This window comes from Poecilia mexicana, unplaced genomic scaffold, assembly GCF_051168715.1.
Source record: "Poecilia mexicana isolate PSO_F unplaced genomic scaffold, ASM5116871v1 scaffold_5, whole genome shotgun sequence".
Taxonomy (NCBI): Eukaryota; Metazoa; Chordata; class Actinopteri; order Cyprinodontiformes; family Poeciliidae; genus Poecilia; species Poecilia mexicana.
This window is the reverse complement of record NW_028263374.1, coordinates 7,852,211-7,875,382: the sequence shown is the minus strand read 5'-3', so window position 1 is coordinate 7,875,382 and position 23,172 is coordinate 7,852,211. Positions and strand designations below refer to the sequence as shown.

Sequence of the window (23,172 nt, the reverse complement as noted above, 5' to 3'; positions counted from 1 at the left end):
TTTAACTCTTTATCCACGTTTATTTAATTATATCATTTTTGGCATTGCGGTCGCTCCATATATTTTGAGCAACTAGTTTTAGAGAAAAGGTTTCAACACCCCAGGAAACTAACCGATAGGCACTGAATATTTAACTAAATATATACAAGTGGAAATTGAACACTGTAGCTGTCAAAATAAACAGATTAAGCTTCACATCTGTTCGATGAGGGAATAATAAAGTCGGACTCCTCTGTCTTCCCTCTTTCCGTGAGCTTCTCCATGGCAAACGACCGCTTCTCACTCCATTATAAAAAGGTAAATAGATGAAAAAAAATCGACGAGTGTTCGGGCTTTTCCGCTCGGATTCGGACTCAGAGCCCCCCTCTGTGTTTACGCGGCAGATACATCAGTCGAGTCTCTTGGTTTTTTTTTTTTTTACGGTTCAAGATTTTAGCTTAATTTCTGACAAGAATAAAATACATTTTCCTGCAGCTGACATGGACACCGCTAACCAGGTGAGTAAACACGCTAAAGGACTGAACAGATAAACGTGTAACGTGAACGCCCCGAGGGTTAATTACAACTCAATTGGCCGGTGAGTCCATTAATTGGTGAAAATAATGTTTTCATCCCCTCGCTTTGTCTCTGTGCAGCTGGCATCGGTGGGGACATTTCAGGTGCTAAAATTGCCTCTGGGATTTATCCGTGTTTTGGAATGGGTGAGTTGAAATTTCATTGTTTATTTGCGTGCAATAACTTAATTTTGCAATGTAAATATGTAAATATTTTACACGCCAATTCACGGGTGTGCTGCTAATGAAGATACTGAGGGGTTTTTTTTGTCTGTTTTTTTTTTTTGTTTTTTTGTTGTTTTTTGCAAGGAGTAAACGGGATTATTTTTAATTCAATTCGCGCATTTGAATGGTGAAACTTTCCACGCATCTGGATTTTTGCACACATTACGCTCAAGCATTTTATTCAAATCTGATTCGCTGTGACCAGATCTTTATGTTTATGCATATCCAATCGTTATGTGTATTTTGTATTTGTGAATAGGTGTGCAAACTGTGCTTTTTTTTAATGCGCCAGCCTTTAAGAAATGACCCATTTTAGCCCGAGTGAAAAGAAATGATATAACGGGAATCACCAATGAGCACTGGGCGTCCTCGCTGTGACTGAATCAAAGCATTACTACAGCCACCCCTCTCTGTTTGGCAGTGGGTTGTGTTGACTCTGTGTTTATTGTACAGTGCACAGAAGCCTGGAGCTAAAAAAAAAAAAAGATAAGTGAGTTTCTTTGATGTGAGTTTAGAGAAATTGCTGTTGCCACCAGGGTGTTCAGCATTTGCCCAGATACTGTGTGTAAGTGTGTGTGTGTTTCATTGTGCACCTGTGTGTGAGGCATTGCAAGTGTGAAGAGAATCATAGTTTTCATTAGCTGAAGAAAGATGGGAGTTTATTACAGTTATAAGAAGTGAACTGACGAATCTGACTCTCAGTTTCAACATACCACACAATTAAGGTGAGTTTGCACATGTCTGTCAGCAGGGATCCTAAAACAGACTTTATTCAAGAGAACTTCAGTTCTTTTGGTGGTCTTGATAAAAAAAATGCACCTATTTAATCATACCAAAGAAAAGCATTCATGCCCAGCTAAAATGTGTATATGGATATGGTCTGAAATTGGTCTCAAATGACAACTTAAGATAGCTATATATCTAGGATCCACTTTTTGCCTAGAGTTATCCTGTATCATTGTGGCCATTATGTAACATTTTGGATTTGGTGTCCTTTATTTGGTCATTTCCCTACCTATGTGATTGTTGAATCGTGGGTTATTCTCTACTACCAATTCACTGGACCTTTTCTTTTTGCTGCCCATTTTCTAATCAAATGGGTAGTTTGAAAGTCATATCAACAGTCATAATGCATTACAATATAATATGTTACCAGTCAATCAGACAGTAGTATCTTAACAGAGGAAAAGAGTAGGAACCTTCTTTCAACCTGCTGACCGGCATTGCACAGCAACATGGTCGAGACGGTCAGCGTTGCACTACTCTACGCTGCATACAGTAGAGTCGCTCTGATGCTTTCTCTGGCATCTCACTTTAAATCTCACTTTAAAACCTAGGAATTATGTAGTATACACAGTTTTTTCAGTATTTGAATTTGTAAAACCTTAGTATACCAAGGACCCCGTTTTTTCTTTTTCTTTTTTTCCGCATTTGATGATGATGTTGTTCTGTTAGCATGTTCAGGCCTAGAAATTTAGCATACAGTGGGGCGGTTCACAGTCAAATGTGGAGCGGCCAGGATGTAGTTGTGGCCTCAGAAGCCAAGGATCTGAGCTGGTTAAAAGGTGGATTCCTCCCTCTCGGCTGGTGCTCTGTCTCTACTCAAAGTGGAAGAGTTTAATATCCAAGTGTTTCGTTCACAAGTGATTCTAGAATGGAGCGGACGATGGATCATCTCCAGAGATGTAGGTGCTACTCTTGTCTGTCACACCGAGGAAAGAACTGAGCCAGAAAGCTTGTGGAAGCAGAACTTCCACATTCAAACCTTCACTTTTGGCCATATGGATTATGAACCAAAGAGTGTGATCAGGAGTGTTTGAAATTAGCTTCCTCCACAAGGTGGTACAGAAGTCAAAGTAAAGTCATTTCTCCTGCATGTAAAGGAGTCAGGTCAAGAGGAATCCTGCATCAGATCAGGATTCCTCCTGGCCAATTCCTTTTTTTGAGGTTTTCGAGGCATCTCCTCATTGGGCATGACTGTATTTCTCCTCTGATTTGGGAACACCTTGGATGGATGGAAACTGGCCCACACCTTGTCAGATCCAAAAGAAAACCAGCTGCGTAACACTCCGTCATAGCTCACATGTCTATGTTCTTGTTACTCTTTGTGTGTGCGTGTGTGTGTGTGTGTTTGTGTGTGTGTGTGTGTCTGAAGGGAAGTGTGGGTCATTATGTGAGCTTCACTGCCTCCCCCAGTACACACCACCTCCGTTCCTCGCATTTCTGGCACTACAAGTGACCTTTTCAGTGCAACACCTTTACTTCTTTTCCGTCTGTCTTCCCCAGAAAGAGAATATTCCTTTGTGTCTCCGTTGGCCTGCAGGTTTATACAGTATATACATAACCAGCTATTTTAATTAAGGTCAAGAATTCAGATTTATTCTGCTGTGACACCCGTGGGTATTTTTTCTGTAAGCTGCTCTTCTCTAATAAGAAAAGACGGGCGGGATCCTGTTTTTTTTTTTCTCCAATCATTTGTAGTTTGTCTTCAATTGAACCAAAATTGCAGTCTTACTTTTAACGTGATGTGCGGAACCAGCAAGAGCAGTGTTAGAGTATTACATTGGCCCCTTTTCAGATCATGGTGAGCGTGTACAAATTACCATCACTGATATAAGCACTATGCAGAAAAGCTATTGAGCATTGCCCTCCATATCCAATGGGTTTGCTTTGCAAATGCATTCATTATTTCAAAAACTATCAAGTTCTATCTTGAATGTTTTCAGCTGTTTTCAGAGTAAATCGTGGATGTTACAGATCCAGGAGGGAAACCCAGACAGACAGCTCTCTCTCAGGCAAAACCCTCTAGCTCGCTGTGGGGAATACCTCAATATTCTCAGACCAAAAGAGATATCTGTTCCTCATGAAAACCTTCACAGTGACCACCTCAACTGACTGCTTTTGAAGCAGAGGAGCAGTGACTCAACTGCAAGCTTACCCAGATGATAGAGATCCTCAGTTTTATCTCTAAGACTTAACCCATCCACTCTATACAGAAGAGCCTAATTTCAGCCGCTCTGATCTTGAATGTCAATTATTCGGTTAATGTCCATGGCTTACGGATGTAGACAGAGGTGAGAACACATACAGGCTGATCAACTGAGAGCTCTGGCTTGTGGCTGAGCTCTTCCTTTACTACAACAGGTGATGAGCGGATGAGGGCCCTTTCCATATATCCTTCTCCTCATCCAAACTTTGGAGTTTAGATTTGCTATTGTGGCTCATCAGTAGATCCTTGGTGTCATATCTTCAGCTGCTTGTGCAGAGAGGGACAATCACCTGCAATTTTGTTAGAAAGTTATAACAAATGTTGATTGTCATGGATAATGTTGCTATTTACACTGACTGAACCCTGGTAGCACTAATAGGGTTGAGGGATGATGGATGACAAACATAGGAATGAGGGATGAAGGTGATAGAGGTGAGAGGACAGTTGAGAGTGAGGGAGGAGAAACAGTGCTAAATGGTAGAGTTGAGTGTACATAGACTTGTGGAGGAATGACTGAGGCATAGACCTTCTTACTAACTAAAGTTAGCACATGAACTCCTTTAGATACATATAACAAGTTACTGGTTTTAAGCAGTTGTCTGTTTTTGTTTGGAGCCTACCTCGGCCAGGCCACGGCTGGATCCCATCAGCAAAACTGAGACATCTTCGCTGACAGTTAAATCCCATAAATGGACAGCTTGGAGCAGTAGCTTGATTCTGTAGCTTGACTGGCGAATTTCAGCTCTTCCAGATGGACGAGACATTTTCAGACTGTGTTTCAAATGGGATCCTTCCTTTACTCTGACATCACCTTTCTGAAGGCATTAGCAACGCCACAAAAATCAGCCACAGTGTTTCCTGTTTATTATGTCCATGTGCTATAATCTTAATCCCTGTGGTAGATTTGTACAAACAGTAACTGATCAGTGGAAACGTGTGTGCTGGTTTGCTTTGTGTGGACGCCCTGAGGCACTGGAGGTTTTTTATAAAGGCAGCGACATTTAGTTTGCAGACGATGAACCTTGCACTGTACGTCTGGTTGACTGTGCGGACAAATAGTGGGCTTTTAAAAGGTTATGTTAACTATAGTTGAGACTTCCTAGTAGGATGCTGCATGTCTTGGTTTCCTGCATTAATAGTCAGCACTGGATCTGCACAAGCACAGTGTGAATTCATAATTAGTCAGGCCTGCAGGCAAATGCACTATGTGTACATTTGTTTTGTCATATCTCTAAAACACACAAAAATACCAAATTGTTAGATTTAAGTCTTTGAATAGAACTAAGTATTGAGGTTAGGAATTTAGTTTTAAGGGTTAGTGTTATAGTACAAGACCTGGTGATCCATTACATCAATAGAGGGGCCTTTCGAATACAAAAAATAAAACATTATTTATGTGTGCGCGGATCTTGTTCTTGCTGGCACGCCATCAGCGGCTGGCATATTCTGCTCCAAACAGCTGTAAGGTCCCCCTCATCTCCCATGTTGGCCAACTCATGCAGAAGCTGTCCTTTGAGATGTGCCCAAACTCTTCACCGTTTCCAGCTTCATGCTTATGCATCTGAAGAGTGAAAGGAAAGAAGCAGGGATAGAGAGGGGTGTGTGTGTGGGGGGGGGGGAGGGGATAATTGCACAGTTGCTTGAGCACATGATTGCAAATGATAAACATAGCCATGCTGCTGAAGCTTGTCGCACAGAGCGGCTGTACAAGCACACGACGTGAGGCCTTGTGACTCACGGGGCAAAGCCCGGGCGTCCATCGCGAGTCTCATTCATGAGTAATCGTGGTCTTCCCATCCAAACCCGCGTCTGACCAACTATTGCATGATGTCATCCTGAGTACCTTACTGTACACCAGCTTTGTTCGCCTCTGGGCGGTCGGAGAATCTCGTGTGCACAAACTAAAGGGTTATTAACACTTTTTTTCATTGCCTCTGTTTTGTAGTATTTTGGCGATAAGACTGTGTGAAAAGACATCTGAATTGCACATTGTGCAAGATGTAGCACAAAGTTTTAGTGTCATTTGTTATGTTATTATTTATTTGCTCTAGATTTTGTCACTTCAGGGGCTGTCTGCTGTTGGATAAGGAGCATTAAACCAAAGGTTGCATCAGATCCATCACTTCCATCTTTATGTGTTGCAACCGTATCGGATTTTATATGTTACAGTTTCTGTTGTTTACCGTTCTGCCACTTTCTTTGATATGCCACTATCTAGCCTTTAATCCGATAGATGCCAAGTGGATATGATAAGCATTTTGTGCTCAAGCATCAGTGCACACACACACACGCGCGCGCGTGCGTTCGCACACACACACACACACCCAAAAACAAGTCAAAGGGAAATGCAGTGAGATTAGCGACAGCTGTTGACTGATATTGCAAGAGACTTGCCAGGTCAGAGATCTGTTTGTCACCACTGAAATAACTGTTCCCTGCGACAGGAAGAGAGGCGGCTGGAGAAGCTGGTCCAAATGTTGAAGGAGATGACGTTTATTATCTACTTCGGCAAATGTCTCAGTACCCACTGGGTTCAGGGCTGTGAATAACGCCAGGGCTGACATAGAGTAAATTAGTATTAAATGGGAAAGGTGAGAAATGTTCTTCACATCTCTCTCTGGGTATTGTCTTAAAATAGGTTTGGTCGATGATGGCATTTCATATGACTGTCACAAAAGCTTCTTCAGCTGCTCACATAAACCTCAGCAGTCAGGCTGCCAGGAGATGACTTTTTTTCCCCCCTTCATTGTCTGATGAACAGCAGGTCAAATACAGAATAATCAGATTTAGATTTAAATGAATCAAAACTGAAAGCTCACTGTTTTTTTTTCCTAACTATTGCATCCAGGTATGTTCCTTGATAGACTCTGTTTTTAGTTTATTAAAAATCAGATAAACGTTACATGCACATGCGTTATATGAGTAATCTAAGATGTTCTCTTTCCCGACACTTTAGGTCTTTGATGGGCCTCTACCTCGCCTTTGACCCTCAGAGGATGCTACTTCCTCTTTGTGTCAGACAGAAAAAGGTTGCCTGTTGTCTCTCGACAAGACGTATCCCACACAGTTCAAGAGAGAGCACTGCTGTTCGTTCTTTATATACGCAAGAAAGACCATAAAGAAATGTGGTGTTCCACAGATCAATCATTTACATCCCAGAAAAATAGAATAACACAAATGTGTTATATTGATGATGTGCATGCTTAGTAATGAGGGATTGCTGGCACCATCCAAGGGACTGCCCACTGTTACTCTATGTAGCGCTCGAATGGACAGTAGGGGGGATTGCTGCAAAATCATTGACTCGGTGCAATCAGCTTGGTTTCCTTAGATTAAAAAAAAAAATCCAGCTGACATAATAAGCGAAACCTGACTGCACAACTTCTTAAACTGAATAGATGTTGACTTTGAATTTATTTGTGACTATTTGTTTCTATATAAGTTGTTTTTATTTTTTGTAAAGTGCCTTGAGACAACATTTGTCAGTGCTATGCAAATAAGCTGAATTATATTGAATTATATAGTTTCCTTAAGAGACTCTGGTTTGCACAAGGAATTAGTGATTATCACATCTTTTATCATTGCATAAAAATAAGAATTAGTCCCTGTGTGAGGATGGTGATCAAATAAATTAATGATATTTGCAGATCCAACAGTTACTTAATGGAACTAGTAGTTAATGCAGCCTTTTTCATAATTATTTTTTTTGTTTGTTTTACTTTTATTTTATGAGTTTTAATTATACTGCTGACTTCTATTAACTTTGTAGAATATACAATGAAATGCTAAGATAAAAATTGCAGTCCAAAGGACACAGATGCAACCAAATTTTTTTGTATTTATCAAACTGTTATAAATGCAGAAAAATGTTCACTTGCAGCTTTATTGAGACATGGGTAGTGACTGTCCTTTGACACTGAAGGCCCAGTTACTAAAATAAATGTTCTCTTTCTTGTGGTCAGTCAACGTTAGAGCCGAGTGGAGAAAAGAGACGGAGGCAAGATCAGTCTGTGCTTCTGACAAAGAGCTTCCTTTGCAGGAAAGGATTAGCTGCTTCTAAATGAGTTACCTGTTTTTAACTATTGTCTGCCAGTGTAGCATTGATCACACGGCTTTTTACTGAAGACGTTTTCTTTTGCAACTTTATAAACTACGTCCTTCTTCTAAAGGGGTAGAAGAAAAAGTAATTTCCAATAAAACTCAATAAATGAACATTTTTAGCAGACCATGCTAAAAATGGTCTGCTAAACGTAATATATGCACACACACGCACACGCACACACACACACACACACGCACACACACACACACACACACACACACACACATTTCTATACATGATTCAAACCAATGCAGCACTCGCTTCTGTCCAGCTCAGCAACGATTTTGGGGCGGCAGACATTGACTCTGACCGCTGGTGGCCAAGTCCGTGCCAGATGCGTCCTTTTCAACTGACTGGAGTCTCATTTGGAGCTTCCCAATTTGCTCGAGCTCAATTATTAGAAAAAAATCTTTGTCCGCTTATTAAAATCTGCAGATACTATCACCCGGTTGCGTGAGTGTGTGTGTGCGTGCATGTGTGTTTTCTTTATATACATATATATTTCAGGTCGTTGATTTGCCATGAAATCAAATCATAACTTTCACATTAGACTGGAGCGTTTGGGTGCCATGTAGGTCAGTAGAGATGAGGAATGACTGAGATGTTTCGTAGCTTTGTTTACACTGCAGACCGGTTTAATTCCTGCGCTCGCGCTTTATTCGCCCCTTCCACTGTATCTATTTCTCCCCTTAGCTTCCCTCTTCTACCTCCCAGCCTCCCCCCCCTTTTTTTTCCTCTCCTTCTATCTCTTGTTCCCTGAGGAGCCCAGCTGGGAGAGGCAGATAAACACACGGGGGTGCGAGGCTTAGCATCCATCCTCCTTCCACAATGCCACGCTCTCCTGTTCAAAGGACCCGGCTAAGAAATGAGAGGGGCTAAAACCCGAGCTGAAAAAAAAAAAAGAAAAATCACAGTAAGGACGAGGCAGCAGAAAGAGAGCGTGAGAGAGATGCTTATCTGCGGCTCTTTGTGGTTAATTAAACGATAGCGTTCGTTCCCGTCGCTCTTCTGGTCACTTTCCTGGATTTGATTTGTCTCCATGTGCATCGTCTTTCGGCTCCTTCGTTGGGAGATTTCAGTCGCGCCGTCATTCACTCGTCTCTGTGGGTAAACAAACCACATCAGTCTGGGGGTTTTTATGCAGATGTTCCAGCTGTGCTCAATGTATGTGGCATCCCGGCTCCACCTGAGGCCCAAAGCTGCAGGCAACAAACCCTAATGAGAGTCTGTTGTTTATTATTAATATTTTGGCATTAATCTGGGCTGCTTTAATCAGAGATTATGCCTACGACACGGCACACTCATGTTTACCTCCTTTGAAAGCTCCTCCGATCATTAGCTGGTGGTCATTTGAAAAGCCGACTGAGTTTTAAGCTAGCAAAAACAGGATTATTGAGTCAAAGCTGCAGTATGTAACTTTTATTAAATAAACGTTTTTTGACATATTTGTTAAAACTGTCACTATGTATAACATGAGACATAATTTGTGAAGTAATCAAACTCCTCCACCTCCTCCCTATTGTTCTGCCGTCCTTAACATAAATACACAGCTCTGTCAGAAACATCCAATCAGAGCGAAGAGGAGGGTCTTAGCGCTGTCAATCATCCTTGTGTACACATGCTCCCTCTTGCTCTCTGCTACACTACCGCTAGTTCCCCAAAACCGGAACATGCTGTGAATGCTCAAGCTAGTTAGCATGGCCACATTTAGAAGCACATGCACAAGCTTGATTGACGGCGGGTTCCTCCTGGCTCTGATTGGTTGCTTTTGACCGGGAGTGATGCATTTCTTCAGACGGCAACAGTGGCTCAGGGAGGAGGTGGAAGAGATCGATCTTTTCACTGATTACCTGTCGCGTACTATGCTGTCACGACATGGTGACAGTCTTAACAAATATTTAAGGAACATATTTTTGTAAAAGCGATAAGCGCAGCTTTAAAGACACACCTTGACATAATTTAGGTGTCTAAATAAATTTTAAAAAATCACCTCTTGCCCTCTTGAAAGTATTGATATGTAATGCTGTGGGCCTGTTTCTTTTCCAAGATCCCAGAGAAACTTGTTGAAGCTCACGTTGTCGTGAAACTTTTAAAATGCCCGATGTTAAATGGCTTCGATAGGAATTGGGGTGTTGTTCCCAACTTTTAGGAACTTTTAGGAAAGCTTTCTACTTACTCATAAAAAAAAAAAAACGGCCCACCAGAAAATCTTGAAGTTGAATCAGCATATGACATAAGGCTCAAGCGCACTTGGATTATGCATAACAGAACCACTATATCATGTTTCTGGAGCAATTTTATTAATCATTTGAATAAAAAAAAAAAAAAGAAAAGAAACATTCAAGTGTGATTTTAGAAAAAGCAAAAACATAAGAAATCTGTAGGGTAACAAATACCTTTTCCACTACAATGGAAATGAAGTAATAAGCAACTCTAGTTAACAGGACACTAATGTAGGTAAAACAGACTTATGGGGCAAAGGGAAAAATACCTCTTTGCCAATTTTAACAGTCAACAAGATAGATTTGAGAACCTCGTGGTTTCAATATGGATACACTCACTTATGTCTTATGATTGCATAGTGATTCAAGGCATGAATCCAGCAGCTTTCTGCTTAATTCACTGCTATATTTTACCGTCTAGATCCTGAGCTGTGCCAGCGTTGAACGCCACCTGCTATAGGTCTGATATGGTCGCTCTGTGGTTCCTGGTGTTTTAGTCTTGGGCCTGGTACACTTGCAGAGGATCAACTAAGCATTCAATGTTTAACTCAATAGGTATGAAGCGATACTGACTCTGTGTTTAAGTTCTGTCTCTGAGATGGCAGGCATACGGTTGAGCATAGCCGCTTCCTGTCAGTTATCCAACAGCGCCCTCCTGTGGCTCAGATTCACTCAGACTGAGAGATAAACAGCGTTGCCAGCTGTTGGCAAGCTGCACGTCCAGCTGCCTACGACATGGGAAAGGAGCAAACCGGGCATCAGCTCTGATTATGGTGATTATGGCTTTGAGAACTCTTGAGGCAGTGGGGGGCTTATATGGGCAACTAGGCTAAGAGAGCAAACTGAGGGCAGGAAATGAGTGTGTGTGTGTGTGTGTGTGTGTGTGTGTGTGTGTGTGTGTGCGTGTGTGTGTGTGTGTGTGTGTGCGTGCGTGTTTGTTGCATGTTCATGTTTGTTAATTTAGATGAAGGCCCTGTTCATTTCACTGACTTTGACAATTGGCCTTTGCCCTTCAGTTTTTCCATTGTGAAGCAGTTCACAAGTCTCTGCTTAGAGGAGATAAATTGAGCGTTGGTTTGTTCTCCTGTTCACACCTCCAATGCAACTTTAATCCACATCTAAAAAACCTTCCTAAGGACTCCTGAGATAAAATCTATTAAATTATTTTGTTTTCTTTGTACGTTTCCTGAAATGCCTAAAGTATCAGAAACAGACGTTTCAACCTAACTTTTTTTTTGCAGACAGTGCCTTTCAAAAGCATTCATATGTCTTCTTAATCACTTGTGACGGTGCAGTGGCATGTAGAGACCCAGGGTTTTCCCTTTTAGCTCACCAAATTAGTTCTATCTTATTTAGACCAGATGTGGATTATCTGTAAACTGCAATTTTCAAGTTTGCCATGGATTCTCAGTTGGACTGAGCTTTGTCTTTGACTAGGCTGTTGTACCACATCAATATGCTGCTTTGATCTCAGCTATCCCACTGTAGTTCTGACTTCACGTTGAATCGCTTCTCTCCTGCTGTAACGTGAACCTCTAGCATTGTCCTTAGCAACATCTAGCTGGTTTTCTCCAAGGATTTACTTCTTTATATGCTTTCTCAGCCTTTGATCTGCTGCTTTGGTCAGTGTTTCTTACATGTTGAGGTGTGTTTCTGCAGCTCTTTGCCATTTTCGCTTTCGCCACATGCGGTGGCTACTCAGGGCAGCTCAGGGTCAGTGTGGACTGCATGGAGAAGGCCAGCAGCGATCTGAACATCGGCATCGACTTTGGCTATCCTTTCAGGTGAGTGTTGCGCACATTCCTTCTCATGTTGTGAGTTGGACAGTGTTCTTCGTTGTTTAGAGTCGCAATACTTGTCTGAGAGCCAAGACGGAGAATTTTAATAATCATGTGTGGTAGCAAAGTACAAAATCTCTTTGTGTGCGGCAGGTTGCACCAAGTGTCGTTTGAAGCGCCCATGTGTGAGGCCATGAGGACGGAGCGTGTGTTCCTCACCGGAGATTATTCTTCCTCTGCGGAGTTCTTCGTCACCATTGCCGTTTTCTCCTTCCTGTATTCTCTCGTGGCCACTGTTGTGTACGTTTTCTTCCTGAATAAGTACCGCGAAAACAGCCAAAGACCGCTCATTGTGAGTATGATAAACTCATACTCGTTATTCCTTCACATTTTACGTCAGCTGTTCTTATAAATGAACACAAAGCACTATTGAAAATACATTTTTCCTGACAAATAAAAAAAAAAGAAAAAAGTTATTTTTATTCTGTGAATCTGTTGAAGCTGAGTACTTCTTTGCTTCCCTCAGGACTTTGTGGTGACAGTGGTGTTTTCCTTCATGTGGCTGGTCAGCTCCTCTGCTTGGGCCAAGGCCCTGTCCGATGTGAAGGTGGCCACCGATCCGGACGAGGTGCAGCTTCTCATCCCAGCCTGCAAAGACCCGACTAACAAGTGCGGCTCTTTGCACGGGCCTCGGTGGTCTGGGCTCAACACCTCGGTGGTAAGCTTACAAACCATGTCTGCTGTTAAGCTGGGAAACAAGAAAGGAAACAAGATTTTTTTCTCTTAGAGTTAAGGCTTCAGATTCAGTTCTGTCAATATTAGAATAAAAGGTGAGCTATTTTATTAAAATGTCTTTCAGACTGACTGAATCACTCCTCTTGACCAAACTTTCATGTTCATTAACACATTCTTTCAGAATGCACGAGCATTGTATCATGTAGACCAAATTTTTAGTTTTACAAGTGATAAAAAACTCAAATAGTTGATTTATTTGTCATCTATTTCTACAATAAAGCTTGCTCATAGTTTTGGGGGGGAGGGAGAGATCAGGGTTTACGATTCAAGGTTCATGATTGCCCAAGTATAATTCTCCCTTTTTTCCCCCCTCAGGTGTTTGGATTTCTCAATTTTGTTCTGTGGGCTGGAAACATCTGGTTTGTCTTCAAGGAGACCAGCTGGCATAAGGGTGGCTCCAGGTTGGCGGGCAGTGCGCCCGACAAACAGGCCGGCACCTTCGACCAGCAGCCCTACAACCAGGGCGGCTTTAACCAGTCGGGAAGCTACAACACCCAGGGGAGCTTCGACCAGCCGTCCGAGTACAGCCAGGTGGGAGGGCCCACCTCCTACTCCAATCAGATGTAGCCGCGACTTGTCTTTCGGCATCTTCAAACAAAGGCAGTCAGGGGGCTAGGCTGACTGCCTTTGTTTGAAGAAAGGCATTCAGCCTTTCTTCAAAAAAAAAAGAAAGACGGAGGGACTTCCTTGTCGGAAGTCCTTCCGTCTTCCTTGCTGTTAAAAAGGAAGACGGTCATAAGGAGTAAGAGTGCACTTGTTGTAGATGAAAAATAAAAAATAAAAGTCTAGTTGGGTATCGTAGAACAAAACATTAGACGTAGTCCCTCACCCTTTCTCTTTCAAAAGTTGTGTTAGCTGAATATTGTCCCTCTAGTAGTTCGAAACGCATAACAGTTTCTCCGTGCTCGATTATCGACTTGTTCCGTTTTTGACCGGCCGTCTCTGTTCTAGTAGTTTGTTTGCACTCTGTGTCGGAGGGAAAAGCGCTCTTTGTAAAAGTTTTAAAGTGCATGACGTTGTGTGCTAGTGAGGTCTCTGTGAATCCAGGAAAAAACAACAACAAAAAAGATAAAACATGCATTCTAAGTGTAAAAGTTTACAAAACTTACTCTGCTCTGACACATCACTGACAGCTAATCAGGTATTCAGTCATGTTTTTTCTTGTAATGACGAATATATTTTGATAACAGGTGTTTCTAATTCCAATAATATTCATAATTCAGGTATTTTTTTTCCTGCTTTGTTTTTTTTTATTATTATTATTTTACAGCTGCAACTCTTTGACTTTTTGTCTGATAATGCCAATAAGTAAATAAAATAAAATCACAAGTAACAAATCCATTCTGTAAAATCCTCCACAAAAAATACGTTTGTATAAGAAACCTAAAATATATGCAACTTCTGCCGTGTGCGCTGACTTCTGATGTTTATTTTCTTCTGCACAGATGCTACCATGCAGTTTTAAGAATATTTTTCAGATGCAAACTATAGAAGTCACTCTTCATACAAGTTACCTTGACAACTTTCCTCCTTTTTACTTAAAACACACATTTCAAAAGCATTTTCACACTGTTCATACACACAATGAAAACCCTGCAAAAAGCACCTAAATGCCATAGTTATGACCAAAAAAATATGACACTATGAAGTTTTGTACAAACAACATCTGTTCTGTTCAAGTGTTGTAAAGTCATGACCATTGAATTGGAATGCTTGGCTTCCTGTTCATTTACTATGATATTTCCAGCCCTGTGTTTTGACCGTCTGAGCATGTGACTTGCACTGGTGTCGAAAAGTCTATACACAGTTTGCCACTCATATCTAACGTGCACAAGCCCATGACTCACTAATAAAGATGGACAAATTTGTTCTGTGGCTCATCTTTGTGTCTCTGTTCAGAAGAAGTTGTTAGCTTAGCCTCCGGCCTCGGTATTAACTGAAATAACTTGTGTTTCTCGTGGAGTTCAGTCAATGCTAATTGGAGTAGAAATTTATTATTAACACTCATAGTGCAAAACGAATACAATAAGTAGAAAACGAAGTAAAAAAAAAATCCCAATGTTTAAAAAAGCAGAAAAATTGTGACAATTTTGTGTGTGACCAGCAGGTGGGGCCATCCACACATGCACAAAAGCTGCTGAGACGAAGTAAATCAGCGTGACGTAGAAACAAAAATCTGCACCATGTGAAGAGTAAGTCAATCAGTCAGCTGACTGATATAGTGAAACATACATCATGTACAGTAGTGGTGGTTCTTGTATGAATTATGCTCAGCTTTGCCTTCCATAAAACCCACTTTACAATATATTGAAACAATCATCACAGAATCGGTAATCAGGTCTACTTACATGCAATATTTGGGAAGATCTACAATATGGGTTGCAAAAAATAATGTTAACTTATTTGTCCATCTGCATGGACGATCGCATAACAGGTGGAGATGGGTGGAGTACGAGTCAGTGTTGGTTAATCGTAAATAATATGAAATCATGCAAAACTACCATCAGAAAAAAGGTCTGATTGATTGAAAGATTTCTCCATTGACAATTTGAGAAGGGTTTAAAAAATAAAACTCGAAACGGTATTAAAATATCAATAGACACTTTTAAAAAAAAGTTATCTTCTTTTATGTTGTTTTCTTTTGAGGTACAATTTCCTATCAGAAATACTTGTAAATATTTTCTAACAATGCAAAATATGAAGTAAGAAACAATACCCAAGCTGCAGGGCGCTAATATTTTATTTATTTATTTATTTTTAAGGATTCAGTCTGCAACATAAAACTGAAACCAGATAAATCATGTCAAGTCTGCACTACATTAACAACAGTGAGTAAAATTCACTTGGTCTTCTGGCTTTAAAACCCTGCAACAACGTACCACCAAACGAAACCTGCACCTAAACGAAACGTACCTAGGAAATAGAAACCTACCTTACAGCTGCTGCTTCTTTTCCTGTTATACGGGCAGAGTGTTTTTTACCAGCCAACGAGCAACACTGTCCCCATCGCGACTCTCTCTACATTTCAAGAAGACAGACGCGCACATAATGAATTCTCTGAACCAGCAGTACGAGGAGAAGGTGCGTCCCTGCATCGACCTGATCGACTCCCTCCGCTCACTGGGAGTGGAGAAGGACCTGGCGCTGCCTGCCATAGCCGTGATAGGGGACCAGAGCTCTGGGAAGAGTTCGGTGCTGGAGGCGCTGTCTGGGGTGGCTCTGCCAAGAGGAAGCGGTGGGTAAAAGGCGCTCACAGACACATTCTGTGGAAATAATAACATTAAGAAACTCAGGTGGCAAAATATGGCTCATTAATTAATTTTATACTTTGAAACCGTTGCTCATATATATATATATATATATATATATATATATATATATATATATATATATATATATATATATATATATATATATATATATCTTTTATTTGTATTTTTTGACCATTTCAAACTGAGTAGCCCCCATTGTCCTTGGCCATGAGGTAGTCTGTCTGTCCAACTATGATCAGTTTCACAAGTTGTGTTTACGTAAAAATAAATAAATCAGTAAATTTGAAAGCCTATTTGAAGACCATTTTACCACTTCGATGAAAAACATCTCATAATTATGACAGCTTTCTCATATTATAGTCAAACACTCTTCTTCATTTGGCTCACACCCAGAGAAAAGAACAGCACTCTGATTTACAATTAATATGTTGCCTTTCTTTTGTCGTTGACTCATCGCTGATCCAGGCATTGTTACAAGATGTCCTCTCGAGCTGAAAATGAAGAAAAGGAAAGAAGGCCAGGATTGGTATGGAAAGATTAGTTACCAAGATCATATGGAGGAGATAAATGATCCTGCAACTGTGGATAAAAAAATCAGAATAGGTACAATACTTTTGTTGTTCAGAAGTTCATTGCTGAAAATGAGGTCCTGAGATCTTGTTGGGTTTACTTACGAGAACATCCACCTATTTTCTTGCTCACCAGCACAGAATAAAATGGCTGGAAAGGGAAATGGGATCAGCGAGGAACTCATTTCTCTGGAAATTGGCTCCCCGAATGTTCCTGACCTGACTCTCATCGATCTTCCTGGCATCGCCAGGGTGGCTGTGAATGGACAGCACGAGAGAATCGGTGATCAGGTCAGCATCTTTTACATTTCCTCAGGGGCGGTGTTTATAGGGTGAAAAGGATTTAGATGTTTGGCAGTGTATACGTTTCTGTATACAGATAATTTATCACATTTGTTATCATGTAGTCACCATTTAGCACATTTAAAATATTTCGACTGAAAATTTCAGATAAAGGGACTCATCGAGATGTACATCAAAAAACAAGAAACCATCAGTCTGGTGGTGGTTCCATCCAATGTGGACATAGCGACCACAGAAGCTTTACAAATGGCTAAGCAGGTTGATCCGTTTGGAGAGAGGACTCTGGGTAAAAAGAAATCATTTTACAACATCTCCTAACAGCTCATAAAAAACCCTCAGCGTCTAAGTATTCCCTTGTCGCTCAGGTATCCTGACTAAGCCTGACTTGGTGGACAAAGGCACAGAGGACATGGTGGTGAAAACAGTCCGCAATAAAGTCGTCCCTCTGAAGAAGGGCTACATGATTGTCAAATGCAGGGGCCAGCAGGAGATTTTAGATAATCTGTCTCTTGCTGAAGCAATCGAGAGAGAGAACACCTTCTTTAATGACCATTCGCATTTCCAGTAAGTGTATTTATTTTGAGAATTTTACAACTTGATTTAGGCTGCAGAATAATATGTAAAGCATTGCTTTTCTTATATGTCCTGAAGGACTCTGTTATATGACGGTCTGGCCACCGTCCCTAAACTAGCAGAGAAACTCACACTGGAGCTTGTGAATCACATCCAGGTCAATATTTCTCTCATAATAAGTTAAATAGCTACTTTTGAATGAATTTAGGTATTTTAACTCATCCAATCGTATCTACAGAGATCTCTACCTGAACTGGAAAAGCAGATGGAGACTAAACTGAAGGAGACACAGGCAAAGTTGGACAAGTTGGGCTGTGGACCACCATCTGATTGCACTGAGAGACTTGGTTTCCTTATCGATGTGAGTTTAATGGCTGGCTGTCAGTTTTTACATGTTGGAAGTAAAAGTGTTACAAAATCTGAGTTTTTTCATTCCATCGTTTTATCTTAGAGGGTGACGGCATTCACACAGGATGCCATTTACCTCAGCAAAGGGGAGGACATAAAATGTCTTCTCCATACTCAGACAACAGTTTGCTGTTTGGAAAACAATTATTGATAACTCCGGAACAACGTGTAAGTGATTCACAAGCTATTAAAATATCTCTAAATGATAATCTGGTCTTTTGTTTTCTGATTGTAGAGCTCCAGGTACTACATGATGTGATTTTACTTTGGATTTTCTTGCAGTCAACTGGAATATTCAGAAGGAGGTGGCTCAGTATGAACGCAAGTACCGCGGGAAAGAGCTCCCAGGCTTCATCAACTACAAGACGTTTGAAGCCATGGTGAAGGAGCAGATCAAGGAGCTGGAGGAGCCTGCGATCATAAAACTCAAGGAAGTGACAGGTATGCTCTTTGTGATGTTCCAGTGAGTTCAAACACTGGAGATGCACAGAGAAATTGGGTAATGACCGGAATCGGTCAATTTCATCTTGGCCTGACTTGAGTGGATAATGGTGATTGACTTTGTCCAGTCAATCAATACACCAAACGAAATTCACATAGCAACATCCTTAAATGTGGACTTTGCTACTGAGTGAAAAACATTCAGCATTGGCTATTTTCGGGATTTTATAAAGAACTTCTCATACAGTCAAGTTTAACACAGAGAGTTTTGAAGGGATTAAAACAGATATTTTACCACTACTGACACAGACAATGCCTACAAAGTGCCCTTTTTACAGCCACTGGTTCTACACAATTGACTGACTGACAGCATCACAGTTTGGCTATTTTTAGAAATATTTGAGCCATAGGATGGTTAACTTGTGTTTCCAGCAACACTCATTGATCATAGCCCTATCTAAATTTGCAACAAAGAACCTTGATATAGGAAATAGGTCAAAAATGAAATAAAGTCAGTATCAACAAAAATAGGATATTGGATATCAGCCACAAAATTCTGATTGGTGTATCTGCAATCGTCCCAATACAAGATCAGACTATTCGGTTTCAGTGACTCTTCTCCAGCTCTATAATTTGCTCGATTGAATTGAGTGTTGTCACAATGACACTTTTGACTACGCTGTAAATTACTACACTTCCTTGTTGCATGCAGCATGGCATGTAGTCAAATAAGTTCAGGTATTTTTACTCCACAAATATGCTAAGATGTTTCTATGGTTGTTAAATAAATTTTATTGTGCATCTGTGACATCTGGCACATTCTGCCCGAAAAACCAAATTGATAGTGTTGTATCGAACAAAGACAATGAGGCGTCTGTACATTTTGTGAGTTGTTAATGAGAAACATGGTGTATAGTATACTCATGACTTATGTGTTCCGTATTGTATTTCTCCAGCAATCAGCTGGAGGATTATGCTCATCAAACTGGTTTTGTGTGTTTAAAATAAAAACATTGTTGCTAGGTTACTGGCTCATCATAGGGAAGTGTGTAGCAAGGCTGATTTGTATTTCTAATATTTGAAGTATCTCAATACAGGGAAAAAAACTTTGTTAGTAACCTACTTACTAAATACAGAAGGAGATAAAGTTAAAATACTCGTCCCATTAATTTTTATACTTCTTTTTGATAGGTAATTTTGGTTAAAAAACATTTTAAAAGGTTTTGAAAGGTCTGAAATTGAACTTGCATAAATTCAAATGTAAACACTTCATTAAATTAGGATTATTGTAATGGACTGCAAATAAGTTCTCAGACGTTCCATACAATTTTAAGCTTATTGTCTGCTTTGTTTATCCAAAGAACTTGTGAAGAAAGAGCTATTTGGATTGGCCCAGAGGAGCTTGGTTGGCCTGCCTAACCTTATCAGAACTGCTAAGGTATTGTCTTCTGTTGTTCTTGTTTATGTCGTAGATCAGAAATTTCAATATATAGACACCATTGCAAATAAATTATCTTAATTTGATCAGTTAAGTGTATTTAAAAACTGGAATAAAACTTAAACAGTAAACATACATGTACTTCAGATAGCTTTATAGATTTCTGTTGAAGCTTTGGGTTATAGATAAATTCTCAAAAGGCCTCCTCGGGGTGCTATGTGTCCAGTTAATCTTTTTTGTTTGGTAATTACACAATTTTTCTACAATAAATAAATGTGCTGAAGAAAGGGAGCCTTGGTCTCTGGGTTCAGCCGAGGTCTGGAGAAAATACCAACTAGAAGTGAGGGACGAATGGTCTTGGAGTGTTGGTTTAACATTTAATGGTGGCTTGATGTTGAGAAATGTGGGGGGGGGGGGGGTTCCTGGTTGAAAATGTTCAGCGAGGTTTGAATTCTGAAGGACAATGAAAGTGGAGATGTTTTACTTCAACAGATGTTGGGCTGCGTTTTTTAGTACTGTTGTCTTGGAGCAAAGTGGTCCTGAGTTTGAATCTCAACCTAAGAACTTTGCATGGATTTTGCATGTTCTCCCTGTGCATGTGTGGTTTCTCTTTATGTATTAGGCTTCCTCCTCCTACAGTCCAGAAATATGACTGCTAATTTAATAGGTAACTAAATTGTCCTTACATACGAGTGTGTGTGCATATGGCTTGTCCTGTTTGTCTCATGGGAGATGTGACAAATCAAGATTTGGTGGTGTGGTCCAAAGAATGGATTGGAAACCCACGAGTTAGCGTTAACCTGGAAGACACAGAGAGATTGAGGAGAAGACAGGAGCAAAGAAACAGGAATCAAACAGTTTCCACTCAGAAGGTAAGGGAGGCGCAATGGCTTGACCCCAGAATGACTGATCATCAGACACAGTGGTTGTTTCATAGTTCCTTAAATCCACAGCAGGTAATCAGCTGTTGGAAAATAGGCACAGAGCCAGATACGAATCAGCCAAAGATCCTGCAACCGAAAGATCATACACCCACACCCACGCCTAAGTACACACCAAGTGTCTTGACAGCTGGGGCCATATAAGGAAGTTTTCCGTTACTGTGTACTGTATCATAATCCTACCAATAATCAATCACTTAAGTTTATTTGTATAGCACATTTCAGCAACAAGGCAGTTCAAAGTCCTTTACATCATAAAAACACAAACATCCAAAGTCATCACACAGTTAACAACTGAGACATTCAGGAAACATTACGTTTTGCCAATTGCTGTCATTACAAATCAAGATGTTGGTCAATGTTTCCTCTATTATGGTTCAAAAGCAACTCTAACCAGGTTGGTTTTTAGTCTATACTCAAAGGACCTCGATGTTTCAGCTGGTTTGGATTTTTCTGGAAGTTTGTTCCAGTTTTGTGGTGCGTAGAAGGTGAATGCTGCCTCTCCATGTTCTTTGGTTCTGGATTCTGAGCAGGACAGAAGCAGAAGACCTGAGTGGCTTGGAAAGGTTGAAGCAGGTCTCTGATGTACTGTGGTGCAGTAGTTTGTATCTTGGTTACTGTAGGTTTGGACTATTTAACATGACTTTTAAGAATGTAGGGTGGAGTGGTTTGGATACTATTTCTTTTTGTTGACTGGCAACTGCAATTGGAGCTCCCAGTGTGTATTCCTTGCACACATCGAGTTGAATCAAGTTTGACAAGAGCGTCGCATGAATTTACCATGCTAAAAATGTTTTTAGCATGGTAAATTCTTTACATATTTATGCAGAGGTTCCAGTAATTCTAAATAGTTTTGTTTTACCTTATGGAGGAGTGAACAACATGTCTACAGGAAACCTCATGTGTGTTTCAGATGAAGATCGAAGCCATTGGTAACGACAAGGAAGCCTTGGCGGAGTCCATGCTACGGACCCAGTTTAAGATGGAGCTGATTGTCTACACTCAGGACTGCAGATACAGCAAGAAGTTGGGGAAGAGGAAGAGAGAAGAAAGCCCCATCAATAACGAAACTGGAGCCAACCTGAAGGAGATGATGAGACACCTGAAATCCTACTACCAAGTAAGATTTACTGAAGACTTCTGCGCATTTAGCAATTAATCAAACCATTTTACATGCTGTTGAAACCAGACATTTCATTTCAGACAACAACAAAATTGTTACTTTCACATTGCTTGTATCCATTAAAATGCTACTTACAGTTTTATTTATATGATTATGATTGATTTAATGAGTTTTCATTATTCTTTTTTGTCCGATTAAGAAAGTAATGGGCCTGACTCATAATATGGTTTTGCATTTTGTTTGAATAAAAATAGACAGAATATTTAAAAAATTAAAAATCTCAAAATTATACTGTCATGAAGAAGTCTGAGTCATAAAACACATTCCTAAGAGAAGCTTATGTAAAGCCAGACCAAGAAGCTGGACGCCATGCTCCTACGATGCTTCAGAGCCACATCTTACACCTCTACTCTCTCCTCCGTCATCCACAGATTGCTGGTCAGCGTCTGGCCGACCAGATCCCCCTTGTGATCCAGTACCAGATGTTGCAGGAGTCTGCCGTTCAGCTGCAGAGAGACATGCTGCAGATGCTTCAAGACAAGGAGAAAATGGAGCTGCTGCTCCAGGAGGACGGAGGCATAAAAGACCACAGAATCCGCCTGCAGAACTCCATCAGGCGTCTCTCCAAGGCACGCATCGTGCTAAGTGAATTCAGCATGAACATGTACGACTTCAGCACAACGGAAGCTTAGTGTGTTGCGTGAAATCAAAAACGTTACTTTTTCAAGAGTTAGGGAAAGTTTTGCACACTGGCAATACGTTCTCGCAAGGTTTTTTGTGTGGTTTATTTTATGTAAATAGAACTTGTAGAAATGTCCAACCTTTCAAAAAGAAAGGTTTTTGTCATTTAAAATCTTTGCTATAATCTAAATGTTTTGCTTTTATTCTTAAGCAGAAGGAAACGTAAGAAGCTGCTTTATTTTGAAATGTACAGGGTTAGCTTCTGTCAATTGGTAGCTTTTTTGTGGAAAAAAACCCAAATATGTAGATATTGTCAATTCATTTTCCTTTGTTTTTATCTCACATTTGGAGATTTAAGATCACTTATATAAGCTTTTTGTTCTAATGTACTAAAGAAATAATAAACAAAATGGACAACAAAAACATTTGCCATCCATCTGTTTTTACATCAGATCAATATGTATGTTGTTTTCATGGAAAATATCCAATGAGCACTGATAATGTAAAAGTTTGTTCATGTACACTCTTTCTATACATTCGGCAGGGTTTTTATGACGGATCAATGATCCGTCATAAAAAGTGAGTAATTTATTTGCAGAAATCCTGCTCATGAATTTTAGCTGTTCGCTGGTGACTGTGGTCCCTAACCTTGAAAATATGAGGTGTCTAATATAAAATGTTTTTTCAACTGCTGCTGTTGCTGTTTTTAATGCTGAACACCCATTATGGATTTTGATGTCAGTTTTTTTCTCTCTCTC

The 23,172-nt window shown here is 40.3% G+C and overlaps 2 protein-coding genes across 2 annotated transcripts; both read left to right on the top strand.

Moving 5' to 3' along the window:
* Positions 1-479: 479 nt before the first annotated feature.
* Positions 480-13,964, top strand: synpra (synaptoporin a). The gene is made up of 5 exons (XM_088005966.1): positions 480-497; positions 11,752-11,876; positions 12,024-12,222; positions 12,397-12,588; positions 12,981-13,964. Exons 1-5 carry the CDS (start codon positions 480-482, stop codon positions 13,230-13,232), a joined length of 786 nt encoding a protein of 261 aa, XP_087862092.1. The 3' UTR covers positions 13,233-13,964.
* A 1,671-nt stretch (positions 13,965-15,635) lies between these two features.
* On the top strand, positions 15,636-22,837 carry LOC106927126 (interferon-induced GTP-binding protein Mx-like). Its single transcript, XM_088005441.1, is given in 13 exon segments — positions 15,636-15,900; positions 16,403-16,540; positions 16,643-16,797; positions 16,957-17,095; positions 17,175-17,373; positions 17,461-17,539; positions 17,621-17,743; positions 17,834-17,889; positions 17,891-17,958; positions 18,073-18,231; positions 19,593-19,669; positions 21,524-21,730; positions 22,165-22,837. Coding segments are annotated over 13 exon segments (1,848 nt in total). The 5' UTR covers positions 15,636-15,713; the 3' UTR covers positions 22,426-22,837.
* The last annotated feature ends 335 nt before the right edge of the window (positions 22,838-23,172 follow it).